Below are 17,828 nucleotides of genomic sequence, written 5' to 3' on the forward strand. Positions count from 1 at the left end.
TTCCTGTGTCCTGCAGATGGAAAAATGAACAAAATTAAATGGCTTTTGACATGGCCGTTGATATTCGTGCTGTTTACCACAATTCCAAACTGCAGCAAGCCACGCTGGGAGAAGTGCTTTATGCTGACATTTGTCTTGTCCACTCTCTGGATTGCCTTGTTCTCCTACTTCATGGTGTGGATGGTAAGTGTATGTAGCAGGACTTCATACTGAGTGAAATGTGCATCTCAAAGTTTGTAAAAATCTTCTGTGCATTTGTCAAAGAAAGGCATGTAATTGTAGTGCAGTCTCTTCAGCTCATACAACAATTATTATAATTTTAGATTTTTGCTGCCATTTATTCTGCAGAAGTAATTGGGCCTTTGCTGTATAGGGCACAATACAATACAGGAAGGTAGTGGAGAACATCTTTATTTTCCTCAAATGCCTGTCAGGTATTTGAAAACTACTTTATGTTTCCTCTCATGAAAAATTGTGTTTTCTGTATACTTTTTGCAACCTTCTATATAATTTTTGCATTGTAAAACAGCCCTCTAACATAGACTATGTCTAAGAAATTCATTTGCCAGCCAAAGCCACACATTTGTATCATATTATATGTCATTTGGATGGTCATACTGTGTACCTTGGTTCCATATATAGATATTCCCTTCTCAAGTGAGAGAGGTGCTCATTAAGGCTGCAGCCCATACTGCTTTAAGAGGCAGCTGGGCCACAGTACCTTGTTACCAGTCTCAGCAAGAGAGTCATGCTGACTTCTATTCTTGGGCCTCTGCTTGCCCCTGAAGATAAGGTTTGTCAGTTGAGTTCCTAAAATACACCTTTTCTTCAGTGTAGGGTCCAATTTTCCTCGTGTCATAGACTGGCAAACTATTTCAAGAAAACAACACATAGCCTAGAAGACTTCCATCCTTAGCAGTCTCAGCAGGGAAACAGCTGTCTGTCCCTGGTTCAGTCTTCTCACTCTCACAAGCCTGGTTCCTTTTCAGCTGCCTTTTCTTGATGTTTTTTCAGCCCTCTTTGGATGTTCCAGCTAAATACAGTTCCCTGTCCTTTCTAAGAGCTCTGCTGCAATCTTCAGTGGTTCCTTAAGCTCTTTTCAAGCTGCATCTGGAATATCAGGGGACAGTATAACCAGACGTGCTCACTTTAGGATTATATGAGAAGTCCCACAAGAAACTAGTTCCTTCTTCATGTGTTTGGTTATAATATAAGTTATTTATATCTCTGCCACTATATTACAATATAATATTGGTTGCAGTCCTTTTGAGAATAGAGCCAGTGAGAATCCTGCCATTTGTGGAAACCAAAAAAACCCCAAGCCCACAGATTTTACTGTATCTCCTTAAAACAGCAGTATGTCATGTTAGTACAACAGGAAATGGAGATTTTGTTTGTCCATAGAATGTTGAATAATAAGACCCAAAGTACTTTTCCTTTGCACAGGGTTGGTTTTAGCCTGGTTATTCCACAAGTATTTAATTTGCAGAAATGGATAAGTATTCTGAGTCTATTCCTCTTAGAGTCCACACCAGAAATCAAAGTTAAAGAGTATGCCACAGCTGGCATACTCTCCTCCTTGGAATGAGGAGACTTTCCAAATATGATAAGTTAATCTACCTTCCTTCTTGTTCAGGTGACTGTGATTGGATACACCCTTGGGATACCAGATGTGATCATGGGCATTACTTTCCTGGCTGCAGGAACAAGTGTCCCAGACTGCATGGCCAGCTTAATAGTAGCAAGACAAGGTACTGTGTCTGCTGAAGCATAACTGCAATCTTACATATGTAAGATTGTTTCCTCCATACACACAAATTGTCAATGCAATTTTATATTTTATTTTAATTTTTACTGTTTGAGAACCTCATTAAAAGCCAAAACAGTTTGCTAATTATTGTGAACCAAAAAATTATCTTTTGCTTATTGGGATGGGGCATTCTAGCATTCTAGAAGGTAATTGAACCTCAGATGTCCCATGCATGTTGTATCAGTCAGGGTAAAAAGACAAAAGTCATAGACAAAACTGGAATATCAGCTATTAAAAACTACTTTGAAGAAGTAGCACTGACCAGCACTTCTCCATGTAAAACTTGTATTGATTTCTAGAAGACCTCTCAAATCCAAGGAAGTGAAGTGCTTTGAGAGAATCTGGCAGAGGTGTTGTTGCTCCAGGCAGAGTTCTCATCCAAATGTAGACCTCTTTCCCACTGGAACGTATGAAGAGCTGCACTGGAAAGAGTTTTGGATTACTGACATCTACATTCTCCTCAGCTGTCCATTTGAAATTGTCAAAGGCTTTCTCATTTGTCTTTTAATTTTGTTTACGTTTCATCATGTTTCCTTTTTCTATTTGTAAAATGCTGGTAGCAGCATCTCTTCCTGTGGTTGAAAAACATTAGAGCTGACAGTGTGATCCTCTGCACAGCAGTAGAATAAGAAAAAGACCTAATTTTATTCTTTTCCAGTATTTCAATTCCCATAGCCTTTTTTTTATCAGATAATGATATCTCCAACACACATCATTGAGCAAACAAGGGCTTTTCAATGATAAATTAAGTACTCAAAAGCCCCGCCTTTGTAATTTGAGGTAGGAGTAGGGCTGTTAACTGTTGCTTGCTTGAAAAGTGTTATTTATTTAAAGTAAATAATTTTCCATGTTGCATTATTTGTTGTGTGCAGAATATTCTCACAAAAACAGTACAACAAAGTCTTCAGAATTATTATGGAACCACCTTCCTACTAAATTAATTTTGCATGTGTATTAATTTAAGCGAACAGGTTTTTTCAAGAACAAGGAGAATGTTGCATTTTTAAATTAATAGAATGCTTTAGATTAGTTCTTCTGTTGTACTAGACAAAAATACTGCAAAGATTGTTTGCTCTGAAAATTAAGGTAAGCACTAGATAGACAAAAAGGGGCCCAGTGCCCTTAAAGACAGTACAGGGACTGCACTGCTTGAATTCAAGACAGAATGGAGACAGGTATGGATGGACACTACCATCATTAGATCCAAAGCATTACCTTACAGATCATGTATTTATGGTATGGTACTGTCTGTCTCCACTCTGTTTACTCTGAAACTATATTTGGGACATGTCCCATTTATGTCAGAGTTCCTTTTCAGTTCCTTCCTTTCCAGTATTCACTTAGTGGAAGTGATTAAATAGTTAGGCCAGGTCTAAGGGAAGTTAGCAGGGACAGAAAGAATTTTGCCTCCCTCTTATCCACTGACACTGGTGCAGAATGAGATGCCAGCCAGTGGTGAGCATTAGAAGTAGACTTTGAATAATACTTAGGTACTTTACCACCATTTACCTTTCTTTTCCTTTCCTTTCCTGTAGTGTTTTACTGATCTTGTGGTGAAATTATTACTGATTAAGCCCCACAGAAGTGCATAGTATCTTTGACTGTCATCTGGTTGGTTATTTTCAGGATCTCTCACATGAGAGAAAGGTCACATATCCACATAGTAAATCCAGTACATAATCTTCAGGTTCTCTGTGGCTGCAGGCTACCTAGAGCAAGACTTTGACATAGACCTCAGGTGCTGCATGGCTACCACACACCCTGTAAAGGCTTTGCAAGACACGAGGGAGGTGTAGTGGGAGTGAGAAATTTTTGCACACTTTTCAGAAGTCAGGCCAATGTTAGGGAAATTGTCTCCCTACCTCAGATACTCTGGCCAAGGGGGATTGGATCAAAGTGGATCATTCCCCTTTAGTTTGCACTGACTAATGGCCACGTACTTTGATTTTATCAAAGATTTTGTTTGTTTGTTTTCTCTGCAGGCCTTGGTGACATGGCAGTATCCAATACAGTAGGGAGCAATGTCTTTGACATTCTGGTGGGACTTGGTGTTCCATGGGGTTTGCAGACCATGGCGATCGACTATGGATCGACTGTATGTATACTTGGCAAATCTTTCATTTGCACTTTTATTCTATTTTTTAAAAATCCTAAAAAAAGAAAGCATGCAAACAGAATAAATTTAAAAGCTAGCTGTTGATCATGTTATTAGTTGCTAAATAAGGTGTTGTTTCTTTGCCAAGGAAGCCAGTTAAGAAAGCAACTTGTCTTCCACAAGCTGCAATTAATTTCCAGTTTGTCAACTGCAATATATACACTGTGTAGCAGAAAACTGTTGCCATGGATGGTCCATGGCTCTCTCATTTTCTTGCTACACAACTTCCAGTAAACCTGGCTCCATGTACCTCAGCATTTTTGTAACTAAGACCAAATAACAGCATATCTCTCTCTTCTGAGGATTTTTTGCATAAAATCCATTATAAATGCTCCCTTCTTTTTTTAATGGAGATGGGATTACTTTACATTCTGTTTGATTCCCTAATCTTCCCATTCTTCATTAGGATACATCTGTTACGGATTTGCATCGTTTAAAATATGTAAGGCACTGTTCAAAGCAGGAGGTGGACTTTAAATCAGTAAATTGATTTTTGATCTCCAAAGCACAGTTATATGGTCAGCATTTTAAAAGTATTTTCTGATTTCCACAGGTTAAAATTAACAGCAAAGGATTGGTTTATTCGGTTGCACTTTTGCTAGGATCAGTGGCACTTACTGTAAGTATTAGAGCATCTACACGTATTTCAGTTTGAAAATACTTGTTAGGTATTTGCATGTTACAGAAGGATAAAATAGAAATACTTAGCATTGATTTCTATAAGCACTACCATGAGTTGAAGAGCTACCATTGTCCTCAGTGAGGACTGCAATCTGGCATTTGGTGCAAGAGATGTTGGATATGTGTAGGTCCCATGGATTTCAGTGGCAGTGTAGAAATTTTTGAATCCAGTAGTACTTCTGTGGTCTTATGTCCATACCCCTGGCCTGTCTCTAGGCTGAGACAAGACCTGTTGTGCTTCATCACCTTTGCCCTTGTCTCTGATTTCCAAAACCAGCCAAAATCAAGTGCTGTAGCCTAAACCCTTAGTGAAGACTAGTCTGTGAGGACTGTGAACCTCAGGACTTGGATGAGACATGCTAAATGTGACTCAGCATGAGACCCCTTTGTCACCCATGACTTCTTAAGGTGAAACAATAATTCTGTTTGATAAGTCAGTTTTGCTGGTACTTAAGGTCTGTTCCTGCTTGACTCCCAGGGAACGCTCTGTAGGAAGAATCAAATCAGGTATAAGGAAACAAAAAGGTATAAAAATATCCACTTATACTAACACCTTTCACTGATTGCCTGTGGAGGCTTTGTAGAGGAGGTGGTCACCACTGGAGATTTCACACTGTTGCATGACTAAGTCTTACAAAGCTTCACATCTCCTGTGCATGACTTAAGTGATAGAATGGCCAGGGCTGTTCACTCTGCTAACTTCTTAATGTATGTGGTCTATAAGGTGTGAGAACGTGCTCTTTCATTTCTTATCCCCAGCCTGCCGTACCGCACAGTGCCCATGAAACAGCCCCAGTGTTCTGTACACATTTCTATCTGGTGTTGCTGCATGCATATTGTTAATCAGCCCTTGGGAAAAAATGGGAGGATTATGCAGAGGCATTACTGTGCTAGCCTTTCATGCTTTTCTGAAAAGAGTCTTTTCCTAGCAGAAGCCAAATCACCTGAGTTTCGGGCATCTATTACAGCCTCGTTTGTTCTGCTGAGTACCCTGATTTGCACAGACCCTCCCACAGCAAACTCAGAGCAATGTTTTGAGCAAAAGAAATAATAATTCAGAGGCACTGAACACTATGGAAAATAGTTGCCTTTGTGAGGATTTTGTTGCTTTGCTTAGTTCTGGACCTCAGCAAATAAGCAAGTAGAGCACCTCTTTTGAAGCTGTTGAAAGAATGGGCATTAGGTGTTGGTATACTAGTGGGACATAAAGGATTTGCAGGGGAACACTTGAGGGAGGGACATTAATTTAGTTTAGTTAATTGAATATTTTGTAAAACAGTTGTAGGACACCTGAGACTCAGAACCAAGTCAACAAGGTATGTTGCCTTTTTGATCTATAAAATATTGAGAATTTATTTTTGTCTTCCTGCAAGACCTCTAATTCAAAAGACTCTCATTTTTATCTTATAATGGTTGTTTCAGAAAGTCTCCTTCAGAACTTTATTAACTGACACTCTGTTTGCTTGCAGGTGTTTGGAATCCATGTAAATAAGTGGAAACTTGACAGGAAGTTAGGCATCTACGTGTTGCTGCTTTATGCTATTTTCCTGTGTTTATCTATAATGATAGAGTTCAATGTCTTCACCTTTGTCAACTTCCCTATGTGCCGAGAAGAACTTTAAATCACAGCAAGGAGAGACACTGAAATTCTTCTGATTACACATGCTGTAAATGACAGGAGGCATTTCACATTTCTACCTTCTTTCCATCAATAATTTGAGTGTCATTCCTGCTTCATCAGCTAACGAGCACTTTTACCTAAATGGAAGGGGAGCATACCTTTCTTTTAACATGCTAGCTGAAGGCAACCAAAGCATTTTCCTCATCTTTGGATATTGCTGCTCTGTCATAAAGCTGCATGGATCTTACACAGAACTCTAAAAGGACCCATTCCTGGGAATTCTGTTGTGGTTTTCTTTCTCCTTCTGCAGACAATCAACCACCACCATCAGGGTTAGCAAAAGGATGGGAGAAAAATCTTTATAGTTCTTTTGATTTTGACATTTACTTTCCATGGAAGGATAAGAGGCAAGTTCAGAACCTTTCTTGGCTCAGTCAGAATATTTAAACTACAGGACCAGAAAGTCCAAGGCACATATCATGGCATGCACTGTTGAGGATCATTTCCCCCTTCAAGTGCTCTGCTTATAGAGAAACTGCACCGACAGTTTTTGATGGAAATGTTGGATATTTATCACTCTGTTCAATGAACAATGTGGCAGAGAAAGAAGAGGAAATGATTGTATGTTGTATCACTTGTGATGATGCACACTAGAAGTCAGAGTAACTGCATACTGAAGAAGAGAATTTACATGCAGAAATTCATACTTGAAAAAATATGTTTTATTGTTAATGAGGAATGCTGTAAAATAGATATAAACTGACATTTGTGGAATATTACACCACAAAAGAAACCTTGCATTGGCCATTGTAAGCCCATTGTGTAAATTTAGAAGAAGCTAAAGAAATAAAATATAACTGGGTGCTCGGTAACTATCAGTTATTGTTATCAGCTGGGAGTAGTAGCTGAACATAATCCAGACTTTCTGACAACAAAACCCACCCTGATTATGATTTGGTTTGATTCAGTTTGATTGGTGAGAGGAAGAAGCTTATTTCATCAGTCAAGAAGCTGGTGTATTCTTCACCATTTTTTCTTATTCCCAGAAGCTTAATGAAGATGAATGTCTGACACGGAGCAGTGCAGATAAGAGTACCCTGACAAAAGCAAGTCTGTCAAGAGAGTATGGTCCTTGATTTGATTGCATGCAAATTTTGAAGCATGATATACTTCTTTTTAACCCTGAGTAGAAGCTAAGTTTTGATATCCTTTCCACCAGCATAAATCTGATATAAGGAATTACTCTGGATATAATTGACAGCAAGATCTGGCCCAGAGTATTAAAATAGCGGGTAACATTCCACAATTTAGCAGTGATATAACTGTAAATCACTGAGACAGCATATTTTGAATTGCTACTAAACTTTAAAAATATTTTGAAGCTGCATGTGAATGATCACATAAAGTTTCTAAAGAAGCACAGTTACCTTTATACATAGATTTTTAAAATTTTTTAATGTTTATAAACCAACCAAACCTATCAACTAACAGTTGATGTGTTTTTAAATGTATTAATATTTTCCATTAAGACTAATTATAAAAAATGTGTCAATGAGACTATACTATTAAAACTTAGCAAAAAGCACTTACTCAGAAAGTTCCTTCTTTTGACATATATGACAAATAATTATGTTTCGCCAGCTGACATGCAGAATACTGTTTACACCAGGCAATGAGTTTACAACTAAAATTATTCCTTAAATTACTTTAGAATAAATTTAAGAGTGCATGCTGCTGCTGGTTTTTTTTTTAAGAGTTGGGTCCATTCAATGTGATTCTAAAGAGAAAAAGAGCAACACGTTTGTTATTTGCTTTACATTTTGTTACAAATGTCAGTATTAATATCCATTTAGGGTTTCTTAATTAAAGGGTTTTGTCATTAAGCTAAGAATTAAAGATGGACACAATTACAGCATTACTGAAATGCTTTATTAAATAATCAGTAATGGTAGTAAACACATTTTATCTCAAGTATGCCAATGACCCCATTTCCAGGCATTCACGACTTTTTTGCTGCAGTATAAAGCTGAGGAGATGGAATTCATGTTCATTTTGGAGTCTTCTGTTGCAGAAAGGCTGTGAAAATGCAGCATACTGCTGCACCACTGTAGGAATATCCCTCCCTAGTATTCCTCTCTCCCCTGCTGTCTTTCAGGAGGACAGTTCACTGCTGAAAATTTGGTGATGACTTAAATATGAGACTGAAAGGAGCAGAGAGAGAGGCTGAGTAAATGGTTTTTTTCCTATATTCTGCTTTGTGGTCTTGGAGAACTGTCTTCAAGCAAACATTTGCTCTCCACAAGAGAGCAAATGCACAGTTAAGGCAGCTCAGTTGTCTTTACATAAGAGAAGAGTAGTCCCAAAGTCTGGTTTTGAATGCATAGTGAGCAGCTGACTTGACAGGGATGAGGACATCAAAGTTTATAGTGCCAGATCTAGAAAACTGTATTGTACCTTCATATTTCTGAGCCAGGAAATTTTAGAAGAGTATGGGCACCATTTTTTCTGTAGCAGCTGATTTTTTGCCCAAATATACATGAATTTTGTTTGCTAATTCCAGAAGTCCTTCACACATCATTTAAAATTACTCTGCCTAATCTGAATATCACCTGCTCCAGAAAACCAGTGTTGTATTTTAGCAGAAACAGAAACAGTCTCAGAATCCAGAGCAACCCTTGCAATGTGTGGCTGGTTTCTGTCATCTACAGCTCTCCCTGAAACATAAACTCACTTGAGGGCAATTTATATTGAATTTTAATGCTGCATTTCATGGGGTGTTCTCATCTGCATCTACTGCTATGAGAGAAGTATCATGCTGTGCTTATCATCATAAATAACATTAGTAGGATTCTCCTTTGACACTGCCACCACATGACCAAGGATGTGTTGTTTGCCAAAGAATTATGAGATGCTGTGTCAGGGCTTTGATGACACATAATCATATGAAGTACTTCAGGAAGCTCGGAAGTAGTCCATGTCCATATGCTAAAATAAATAATTATGCTAAAATAAACAGTTATACACTAAGCCATGCAGGTAAACTGAATGGTCCAAGAAAGATGTGATTGACAAACTGTTGCATTGCAGATAAACCCACGTCAGAATGTATCAGTAATTCAGGAGGCTATTGCCGAGTAATAGCAGACTTGTGCCTTTCACATGTATACAAAAACAAAAAAGAAAATTAGCGTGTGTGGTCAGGAGACCATTAAAAATTATGTCATTTTCTAGTCAAGAAAAGGAGTGATTTGTGCTTGGCTCTCTGCTGCTAGCACAGTTCTAGATTGCAGCTGTTTGGATTGTATCGATAAAATTTTGCAGCCATTTGGTTTCATTAACCATTGCAAAAGTTATCTGGCTGAGTTTGGAATGTATGTCACAATGTTCTGTAAGTTAATGTTCAGCTCAAGAGTGAAAAGAAAGCTGGTGGATGTGAGAGAAAAAACTGTTAGTGTGATCTGAAATTTGCCAGCATACTAACACTGAAAAGTAACACAACTCAGAAAAAGACATCCCATATCCAGCAAAGCTTAACTTCATTAGGTTTGATTCCATTTTAAAGCTAAGCATATATCCAAGTGCCTTGCTGGATTGTGTCCTAAGATGACAGCAGAGTCTGATTTCTGGTTTTCTTAATATAGTCAGTTCTTTCCATGTTCTATTGGTTTTGTAGTCTAAAGATTTTATTTATTTCTCAAATAAAAGATTTGACCAGAATCTGTGGGCTTCTGCTCTGCTGATACCACTTTAGATTTCCACTCTTGTAAATAAGAGAACTCGTTGCTTGTCTCAGACTTCTCAACTGTGCATCTGCCCTTGTGTGTGAGCAGGATAAAACTGAGTTACAGCTAGCCAGCTGTAACTGGAGGGCTTTCAGCAGCTCTTTTGAGCTGCAGTTCCCCTGGAGATGCAATGTCCCACATAGACCCATGGAGTGTAATCCTCTCTGTAGCAAGGACCTGGGAGTGTTTCCATCGTGTTCAGCAGTGTTTGATTCCATTTATTTACCATAACAATTGAACTGCATTATAGAGTATTGCTCGAGTCAAGATTTCAAGCTCAGGATCTGCATGTCTCAATCTAAGGAGTTCCAGGTATGGTTATCTTAATGTCTCTTTGATGATCCAAGGGCTTCTCTCTGGGCTGAAGTCTAACCTAGAAGAACACCTAAAGTTTTCCCTAGAGGTACAGTATAGTCAACCATCTTTCTCCTGGCTCAGTCTTTGGTGTGCCAATTTTATTTTGTTTTCATATGCTTGCTACAGCTGTAACAAGCAAAGTTAGCTTCTGGTTTTAGATTATATTTGTAAGCTTTCTGTCAACATGTAAACAAATGGCGAAGGTCTTTGCTAATCTAATACTTAGAAATTATAGAGAAGATTCTATTCTGTCTTTGATTTCCCTTGTGACTCTGCTTTAATTACACTTGTTTCTATTATGTGTTTGCTCTAGGTGCACAAATGCCTCATGAGTTTTGTTGTCTTCCTTTCTTGCATGTCTTTCAATTTTAATGCAATTTACTTGTGTCTCACTGTTAGCTGGTTTTGCTAGAGTTCTTTAAGCTGTAGAAATACTGTCTGATTATTCATGCCAAGGAAAGATCAGATGTTATGTAATACGAAACACACACTAAAATAACCCTGATAGCCAGGTGAAACCAAAGAATCTTCCTAATTGAAGTACATCACCTTGGAGCATAATGTTCTGTCGTTGCAAGCCTCAGATCTCTCTCTTATTTGTGTTTAAACATTCAGAAGAAAATCTCTGCAGCTCGTGCATTTGCTGCACAATTTTCTTTCTATTTCCATGAGTCTGAATGCCACATTTTTCATTTTGTTAGATGGTGAGATTTATGTGATGCTTACACAGGTAAATGACAGTGTTTAGTTCCAGCAATTCTGTACCAAACCCATTATTATTCCATTGAAGCATTTGGTAAAGTGTATGCTAGTGATCCATGTCCTGCTGAAGAAGGGAATGTCATTCCACTGATGTGTGCGTTCCCCTTTCTGACCTACTGTGTACATGTTTAAAAGCCTCCTTTTCAATAACTTGAGCACTTTTCTCACATTTTCCCACATGTGAAGTCCTGACGGTTTTTCCCCAGAGAAGTCTGTGAAGTCCTGTGCGTGCCTCTCCTGACACATGAGCTGTGTGTGGCTGCTTCTCCACAGCCAGGGTGTGCAGGGACTGTGGCAGTTTGCTCATCACGTGGTTCTGCTTGCTCCCATACAGTGCACTGTCTGAAAGAAATTAATGACTGTGGGAAATTAATGCCATTTGGATATTTTCTTAGAAGAATTGCCAGTTGGAATTTAATTCTGTATTTCTTTTTCACTTGCACAAAGAATGTAGGCAATCATTGCTGTCCTGTCACTGAGATGGTCTTGATAAACTTGAATGACAAGTAAAAAGATTGGTTTATAGCACTAGGCATGGTAGCAAATTCTAAAAGTATCAGAATTTGTGAAAACCAGACAGAAATCATCTCTAGAAAGATTAATAACAACTGAGATGCTTCCTTTCAGAGGGTTTTTGCAGAAAGATTACAGCCTTTATTCATATACCAGTTACGTTTGCAAAGAAAACTTGTAAATCTCCTTCCCCAGCAACACCTGTGTTTCAAATGGCTGTTACTGCAGCAAAGTTATGAGCAAATTCTTGCCTTCACGTTCTTGGGAGTGGTGCCAGTGTTCCTTAGTGTCCTGGTAGTTGGCACAAATTTGTGTCAGTGGAACTGAGCATAGAATTTGGCTCATGGTATTTCCTCCTTTGCAAGAAATTCTTTGAAATCATTTATGGGTCACTAAAATAACTTCCAAACCTTTTAAAAACCTGTGTTTCATATTTGCAGTGCACCCTTCAGAGGTGCAATACCTCTTTAAATATTATGAAAACTTTCTAGAACTGCTTACTTTGAAAACAGAAAGGGATGGGTTGTAAACTGTAAATAACAGAAATCTCTCATGTTACTTATTTTTTCAATGACTGTGACCTTATGCACTGTGAATGCTCTGTGATATGGGGTCCATTGTACAGATGAACATGTCATGAAATCCAAATGGATTTAATGTGATAATTTGTTACAAAATGTTGGCATGATATTCGATTATTTTTGTTGTGAGAATTTTAAAAATAGTTAACTCAGCATTTATAAAGATTATAGCACTCAGTATTATAATGCACTATATAAAAAAATGTACACTATCAATAAATTATATAAACAAGAGTGTTTGCTGGTTTTTTTCTCAGATGATTAGTAGATGTGAAACATTCTCACACATGTTGTTGAAAATCTAAAATTTCAGTCCCCAAATAGGACATGTGCCTGCACGTTTTAGCTTTTTGGTGAAATGTGGACCCTGCTGAACTGAGTGACAGAAGGCCCCACATTCTGTGTGTTCTAGGGAGTATTGCCTGGATCAATTCATTATTTGGAGTGAGTTAAGTGTATTGGTTTGATTTGCAGCAATTCTGAAACATACAATTTGCTCTTTTGGGACCAGAAAACTGAGAACTCGGTTTGCTGAGAACCCAGTTTGCTGTACTGAGGTACTGATCCAGAAGCAACTCTGGCAACCTCAGACAAAAAGCTGATCAAGAGCATTTTGGTTGCCTAATCCTGTGATATATTGATGTCCAGCAGGTTCACACTGATTACTGCATGCTGATGAGAGGCTGGAAATATTTACCTGATCTCATGGCCTGGTGTGTTAATAGTTTGATTAGACAAGAGTCTTCTCATGAATACTCCTAGCCAGTTTCCTACCAGGAGATGCAAGTTAAAACAAAGCTTGATGTTATTTTTTTTTAGCACTGTGTGTGAGACTGCAATCCCTACTGCTGTATAAACCCAGCATTAGCCACTGTGGGGCTTTTTGTGCATCTACAGAAAAGTCTTATGGAAGTGGAGAAAAAGGATATTCTGCATTTTCTGAATTTGGAAAAAGATTTCATTTTTTAGTGCATGCCAGGCTAAATTTTTCTAAGCTGGGAACAGAAAAAGATTCCTTCTTTTGTACAGAATTAACTTTTAAAAACCAGAATCTGAATGTGAAAAGTGCCTCTTCCTTTAATCCTTCCATCCTTGACACTGTGACCCATCATGATCTGTTATGTAATAGGCTCTATAAAAGGCCCATAATCTATGGATTAGTGACACAATAGGCATGGCAGGTTCTAAGGGCTCCTATCACAGGCCATATTATTGATGGAGGCTCTCCCTCCTGTGTGGAAAGCAGAACTGTGGTGTAATCTGGGTATATTCTGAATGTCCTTTATTGTAGCTCGAGTGCTCATTGTACTTAATGGCTTCCCCCATAAGCCATTTTTAAACATTTCCAACCCAGCTGCATGAAACTACAAAAAAAGGGCTGCAGAATGCTGTGGCTTAAGATGGAAAGGGTGAATCAGTCCTAGAAGAGAAATAAATCCTCCCATTTGGCTTGGATTTATAACAGAGAAATGTAAATTTGAAGTAACTGGATATGATTTTGTCATTTAGCTTTTTTGTAATTGTTTCCTTCCAAAGCCTGATTCTGGAACACGTTGTCACATACTAAACCTGTCAAATCTCTAGCTCAAAAAGACACCTAGTAAAGCTTGAACAAAATTTGTCTTCTTTTTCATATTTTAAATATTTTACAGAAGTGCTGAGTATTTTGCAGAAAATATGGGACTTTTAAAATTAAATTTGGTCAATATCTTTAAAAAAACAAATTTCAAAACTTAAAATTTCTGAAACTGCATTCTTTACATTGGAAATAGCATGAAAGTTTTCCCTCAAATGACATGAAACTGCGATAGCACCAAAATACTGTGATTTTCTATTCTGTATTTTTTGCCATTTTTCCTGGACCTTTTTAATTGTTCTAGTAATTTTTTTTCTTCTTCCCTAAAAATATAATTGGAATTTTCTAACTCTGTTCAGTTCTGCCTTTGCAAAATCTTAAGTCTTTGCCTAGGATGGCTGCCTGTTTGTGTGAACAGTTTTCTCTGAGTGAGCAGGTCCATGCAGACAGCACAACTGTGCATTTTTTTGTCTCAGCAAACCTTTTTTTCCAGCAGAGCAAGGGCAGATGCTAAATGGGCCTGGTCCCTGCTGAATTGCAGGGGAGGAAAGTGTACTGGGCTAGGGTTGAATTTGTGTGATGCATGTAGGAGATTGTTCTCATGTCAATACCTGAGGTGCATTTCAAAGGTGCCCAGCTGGTGAATAAATCTAGAAGATTTTTTTTCTTGGACCTCTGAGCCCAGAACTCACAGAGGATTCAGCGCTGAGATCTGACAAGTCTGCTCTAAGGGATGAGTGAATCTCAGCCAACCAGTTTGTCTAAGAGGACTAAATTTTTCATGAATGACTTTGTTGTTGCCTGAAAATTACTCCAGGAGTTGGAGCAAATATAGTAGAAAAGAGCATTACCAGATACAGTAGCTGAAAATTTAAAACTAGATAAGGCAAAAAGTCAGGTGTGAATTTAAATAATGGCAGCAAGTAAGCACTAACATGCCTTACTTAGAACGGTGGTGAATTCCATCATGCAGTCTTTCAGTAAGGCTCTTTCTAAAATAATAGACTTTCTAAGATAAATCCTTGTAAAAGCCAGAAGATAAATGTCCTAATGTGAACTGAAGTTACTGTCTTTCTAAAAGAAAAAAAAAAAAGAAGGAAAATTTTGACTTGTGTTACATCAAAGGTGTGACGTGGTGATGGTAAAAGTCTCCCTGACTCTCTCTAGCTCGGTGCCAGCAGAATTGGCTCTGCGTTCTGCACTGAGGACTCGTTTCCCTCTTGCCAATACACTGACAGCTCCCTGGCATTTGCATTCCTGCTGTGGACTGTGTGGCACTGTCTATTTTCAGAGGGCTGAGAAATTTCTTCTAAAGATAAAGGGGGCAAAAAATTACTTTCATCTCCCACTCCATTCCATCCAATTGCTTTTCCCCACCTCTTCTTTCTACTTCTGCCTTACTTTTTCCAGTATGTATTCTCCTAACATCAAATACTTCTGGAGCCACAGGGCTGCCAAAGAGGAGTGCCCCCAGCCCTGCCAGCACATCTGTCAGCCCCCAGCCCCCACAGCTGGCGTGTGTTGGGTGGGGTTTCCCGCCCAGCAAAGCCTCGATCGCTGCAGTGACTGCAGGTCAAACGTGCACTGAGCCCGACTGAGCTTGGAGAGCTCTTAGTCTGCCAGCACTCACACACCCTCAGCATTAGCTTTTGCTTTAACTGGGAATGCTTTTGCAAAGCTGTCCTCTGCCAGTGTTAGACATTTCGTTTTCTCAGGTCCTGTGTAAATATGAAGGTTTCCAAGCTCCATCTGGATCCAGTTACTCAAGCAGTAGAAATACACATGCTTCAGGAATTTGCAGACAGAGGCTTACTGCTTTGCTGCCTTACAAAATCCTTTACAAAGTTCACTGTGCTCCGTTGCCTCCTGATATACCTGTAGTCTGAAGAATGATTTCCTCTGAAACTAACTTAGGTTAGAGAAACAAATTAGTTGAAAGTCTCGGGCCCTTCTTTCTAATAAGGTTAACCTGCTTGCACTACTAAATATGGCTTTATAACACAAACACTCTCTCTCACACATACACACACACACACACCCTTGACCACCAAAGACTGCCTCTTCCTGAAATCCCCCGTTCATATAAATACAGGAAGTAGAAATAAGAGAGGCTAAAATCGGATCTTCTTGGTAGTTTGCTTTCATTTCAGTGCTTGTTTAGTCCTCTGCCCTTTGATACTACTGAGCCTGAAGCTGGTTTTAAACATCTTCCCCCTCATGCCCTTGAAATACTATCTTCAGTACAAAACCTGAGGATGTGGAAGTTCTGCTCAGCGATGGGAAGGAATTGCTTTTCTGACCGAGGAACTCTCAAGCCACTGTGATACAGAAAGTGACTTAAAGTTTGCTGTAATGATGAAAACATCAGCAGGAGAGAAGGGAGCCAGGGATGACTCAGGGTAAGTCCTGAATCTTTAGTGACTGTTCATTTTTAATAGCTGTTGCTTTCCTTTTCCTACTTAACAAAGAGTTCTCGGCTGCATTTGTGAGCTGACTGCTGAGTTACTAGTTACACAGTCACAATGGTGTGGCATGACTATGTTGTAATTTACAGTATTTCCTTTAACTGACATGTTCCAGCTGAAAACAAACTGCAATGGCTTTATTTAGCTCGAACCTTAACTATTTAAGGAAGAAGGATAAATCCAAATCTACAGTTTGGGGCAAAGGACAGAAAAAGGGATTTCTTTAGTTTTGGAAATATGACAAAGCTTTTCTGGGAGGCTTGCTTTGTTTTTGCTCAAATGCAGAAGTGGATAAGGGCTTGTCCTCAGGAGCTGCTGGTTACTTCAGTGCCTGCACACTAAGGTGTACACAAGCCCTGTCCCCACGCTCCCAGGAGACTTCAAGTGTACTTTCTGTCAGGAAAGGACTATAGGCTTCCCTTGCCTCTGGCCAAAACACTGCACCTTGCAGGACCAAATCCCAGGAAAACAGTGGGAGATAAAATCGGTTTTGATACAAAAGAACAGTCACAAGCTACTGGGATTCCAGGATAAGGCTGGAATCCTCCCAAGGCTTGGTTGTATCATAAAGCCCATGCTGAAGGTGGGCATTTCTGTTTCCTGTTTTAAACAAGCAAGGGAAAATTACATAGCTGCTGAAACTGTCAGTCACAGCCCCCTGCCCCTTCCCCCACGGAAAACCATAATCATACCAGGTACTGAGACTTTTTCTTATCTGTCCAGCACACTTAGCCTGTTTTCCATGAACAAAAGTTTCAGATATTTCTGTGATGGATCCAGTAGAAGCAGCTCTGTGGATGGGTGGGTAGATATGGGATACTTGCATTTCCAGCTGCTGAGGGTGCTGCCCGGCTAGAGCACACTCAGTCAAACAGGGGGAAATTGCTGCTGACAGGCCACTGTGTGATGGTTTTACTGTACCTCTGTTCCCAAATACACCCATGGAATGGGGGGATGCAGGCAGAACCCTGCATTGCAGTTGTCATTGCTTTTGCCTTGTTCAATTGTTTGCATTAAGTGGAGCAATGCCACTCCTGTTTCAAGGTATCATTCCTCAGTTCCATGTAATGTTAAACACTCAGGGACAAAGATCACACAGCTGTCAGGAAAAAAATGAAAGCATCCAATCCCTGTAGACTGGTGAGAGCAACTTACTATTTGCACTTTGCAGATAATCCCTGCATTTGTGACAGTTAAGATGTTAAGTATGATAGACTGGAAGGTATATTTGTTTATCTCTTTCTGAGATGTCTGAAAGGAGCCACATGCTTGCAAAGGTTTGTTTTCCGTCTAGAGTTGCAGGAAAAAGGAAAAAAGCCATAAACCCTACATCAGGACTGTAAATCAAGTGGTTGGAGGAATATTGAAGCATCAATGGGCATGCTGCATGCATTCTTCATAGGTTTTTTGAGCATCTGAACAATTTAACAGTGACCTTTTAGTTAATTAACTGATTGTCTTTATTTCCAATCTATCTTCCACTCATAAAGAGGAACTTGGCTATTTTAAAATCTATTTTAACTCT

The 17,828-nt window shown here is 39.0% G+C and overlaps 1 protein-coding gene across 1 annotated transcript in view; it reads left to right on the forward strand.

Annotated features, from left to right (window-relative positions):
* LOC132328407 (ras and Rab interactor 3-like) overlaps positions 1–17,828 on the forward strand; it is a 156,823-nt gene that overhangs the window by 74,694 nt on the left and 64,301 nt on the right. Inside the window, exons 13-18 of the mRNA XM_059848227.1 lie at positions 17–183; positions 1,637–1,751; positions 3,793–3,905; positions 4,519–4,584; positions 6,116–6,263; positions 16,093–16,237. Coding sequence (XP_059704210.1) covers positions 17–183; positions 1,637–1,751; positions 3,793–3,905; positions 4,519–4,584; positions 6,116–6,263; positions 16,093–16,237 — 754 coding nt within the window. The remainder of the gene's footprint in view (positions 1–16; positions 184–1,636; positions 1,752–3,792; positions 3,906–4,518; positions 4,585–6,115; positions 6,264–16,092; positions 16,238–17,828) is intronic.

This window comes from Haemorhous mexicanus, chromosome 6, assembly GCF_027477595.1.
Source record: "Haemorhous mexicanus isolate bHaeMex1 chromosome 6, bHaeMex1.pri, whole genome shotgun sequence".
NCBI lineage: Eukaryota > Metazoa > Chordata > Aves > Passeriformes > Fringillidae > Haemorhous > Haemorhous mexicanus.